At 33.9% G+C, this 1,303-nt stretch overlaps 1 protein-coding gene across 2 annotated transcripts; it reads left to right on the forward strand.

Moving 5' to 3' along the window:
* Positions 1–9: 9 nt before the first annotated feature.
* On the forward strand, positions 10–1,302 carry LOC129580051 (uncharacterized). Of its 2 annotated transcripts, XR_008689323.1 has the most exons (5): positions 10–445; positions 522–632; positions 707–882; positions 939–1,160; positions 1,269–1,302. XR_008689323.1 is itself a non-coding variant. In XM_055470247.1 (4 exons), exons 1-4 carry the CDS (start codon positions 230–232, stop codon positions 967–969), a joined length of 534 nt encoding a protein of 177 aa, XP_055326222.1. In that variant the 5' UTR covers positions 10–229; the 3' UTR covers positions 970–1,284. The 2 variants fall into 2 exon arrangements, 1 of the variants encoding a protein (XP_055326222.1); XM_055470247.1 differs by having other exon boundaries at positions 939–1,284.
* Position 1,303: the final 1 nt, after the last annotated feature.

The raw sequence follows: 1,303 nt of genomic DNA on the forward strand, positions 1-1,303 counted from the left end.
AAAAGCGATTTTGATGAGCGGGTCAGCGCTCAATCCAGTTATTCCACGACGATTTAATCATTCAAAGTTTTTGAATAATTTTCGTAATAATTTGAAACTCAGTCATTAATAATGTTTCATTTATTTGTATCTTAATGTGCAAACTTTGAACATTATATTCATACTCTCTCTCTCTCTTCGAAATTTGTAGCCAAACTATACAATTTCAAATCAAACCGATTTCGTTGTGATGTTGAAAGACATCGATCAAGACGTACTGATGAGGAAAACAGCCACTGTTCCATGGTTATCTATATCTGGGCGAAAAGCATTCGACCGTATATGGTATCCAATTATTGAAGAGCGTAATGCGATCGATCCTTTTATGACAGAAACACCTTTTGACATGCTAACTAATCAAAGCTATGAAAGTCAAATCGATACACTATTCAGCATCTCACCAATGGTAAATATTGACAAATGTTCTTAGCATTGAAATGCGTGAGTTAATTTTATCATCAAACCGTCTTATCTCTTCGCAGGAAGAAGTATTTTCTAGTCAAAAAGTGTATCCAGAATTCCTAGCAAGGTTTGACGAAAAGTTTGAAATTGAACTATCATTGGAAATGGCACATGTTGATTTCAATTCAAATGTGGGTGCAAAATAGCTAACAACTAAAAAAACAATTTTAATTGTTTAGAATTAAAATTTTTCCATGAATTTCAGGTATACAAAGATTTTGCGAAGAGAATCAGAGATTTTTACCTTGACGAAAAACGTGCAAGCAAAGAAACATTGGATGGCGTGGATTTATTAACGACAGACATCGCATTTACATATGGAAATGTCCTAAATTTACGCATCCAAGCAACCAAATCCAAAGGACGAACATTCTTTAGCATGTAACATATTCGAATCACATTTGAATCAATCCATCGAAATATAAATATCATTTTAGGTTCTCTGTAGACAGGTTCTCTGGAATTTGAGTGCACGCAAGAATAAACACAGCAATTTTAAGAACCCAACACACTCGGATCAATTGAATTACATTTTCCGATTTTCCAAACATTTAAACATATTCCCAGATGAAGCCTGAAGGAAACCTGAAGGAAAACTCACTCGAGCGCCGAACCATGAAAGTCTTGACGAATTTTTATGCTGATTTCATGAAATTCAGGTAAACTTTGATCTTGCTTCAATATTCATTCACATCCTTAATGATTCCAAAGTTAGAGAAAATGAAAATAACTAATTATTAATTAAACCCAATTCCAATTTCAACCAGTAATCCGGTACCAAACGACGAGCTGTTTGGATTTA

Source organism: Sitodiplosis mosellana, unplaced genomic scaffold (assembly GCF_009176505.1).
Source record: "Sitodiplosis mosellana isolate CC-2019 unplaced genomic scaffold, AAFC_SMos_1.0 Smas_scaffold_6963, whole genome shotgun sequence".
Lineage (NCBI taxonomy): Eukaryota > Metazoa > Arthropoda > Insecta > Diptera > Cecidomyiidae > Sitodiplosis > Sitodiplosis mosellana.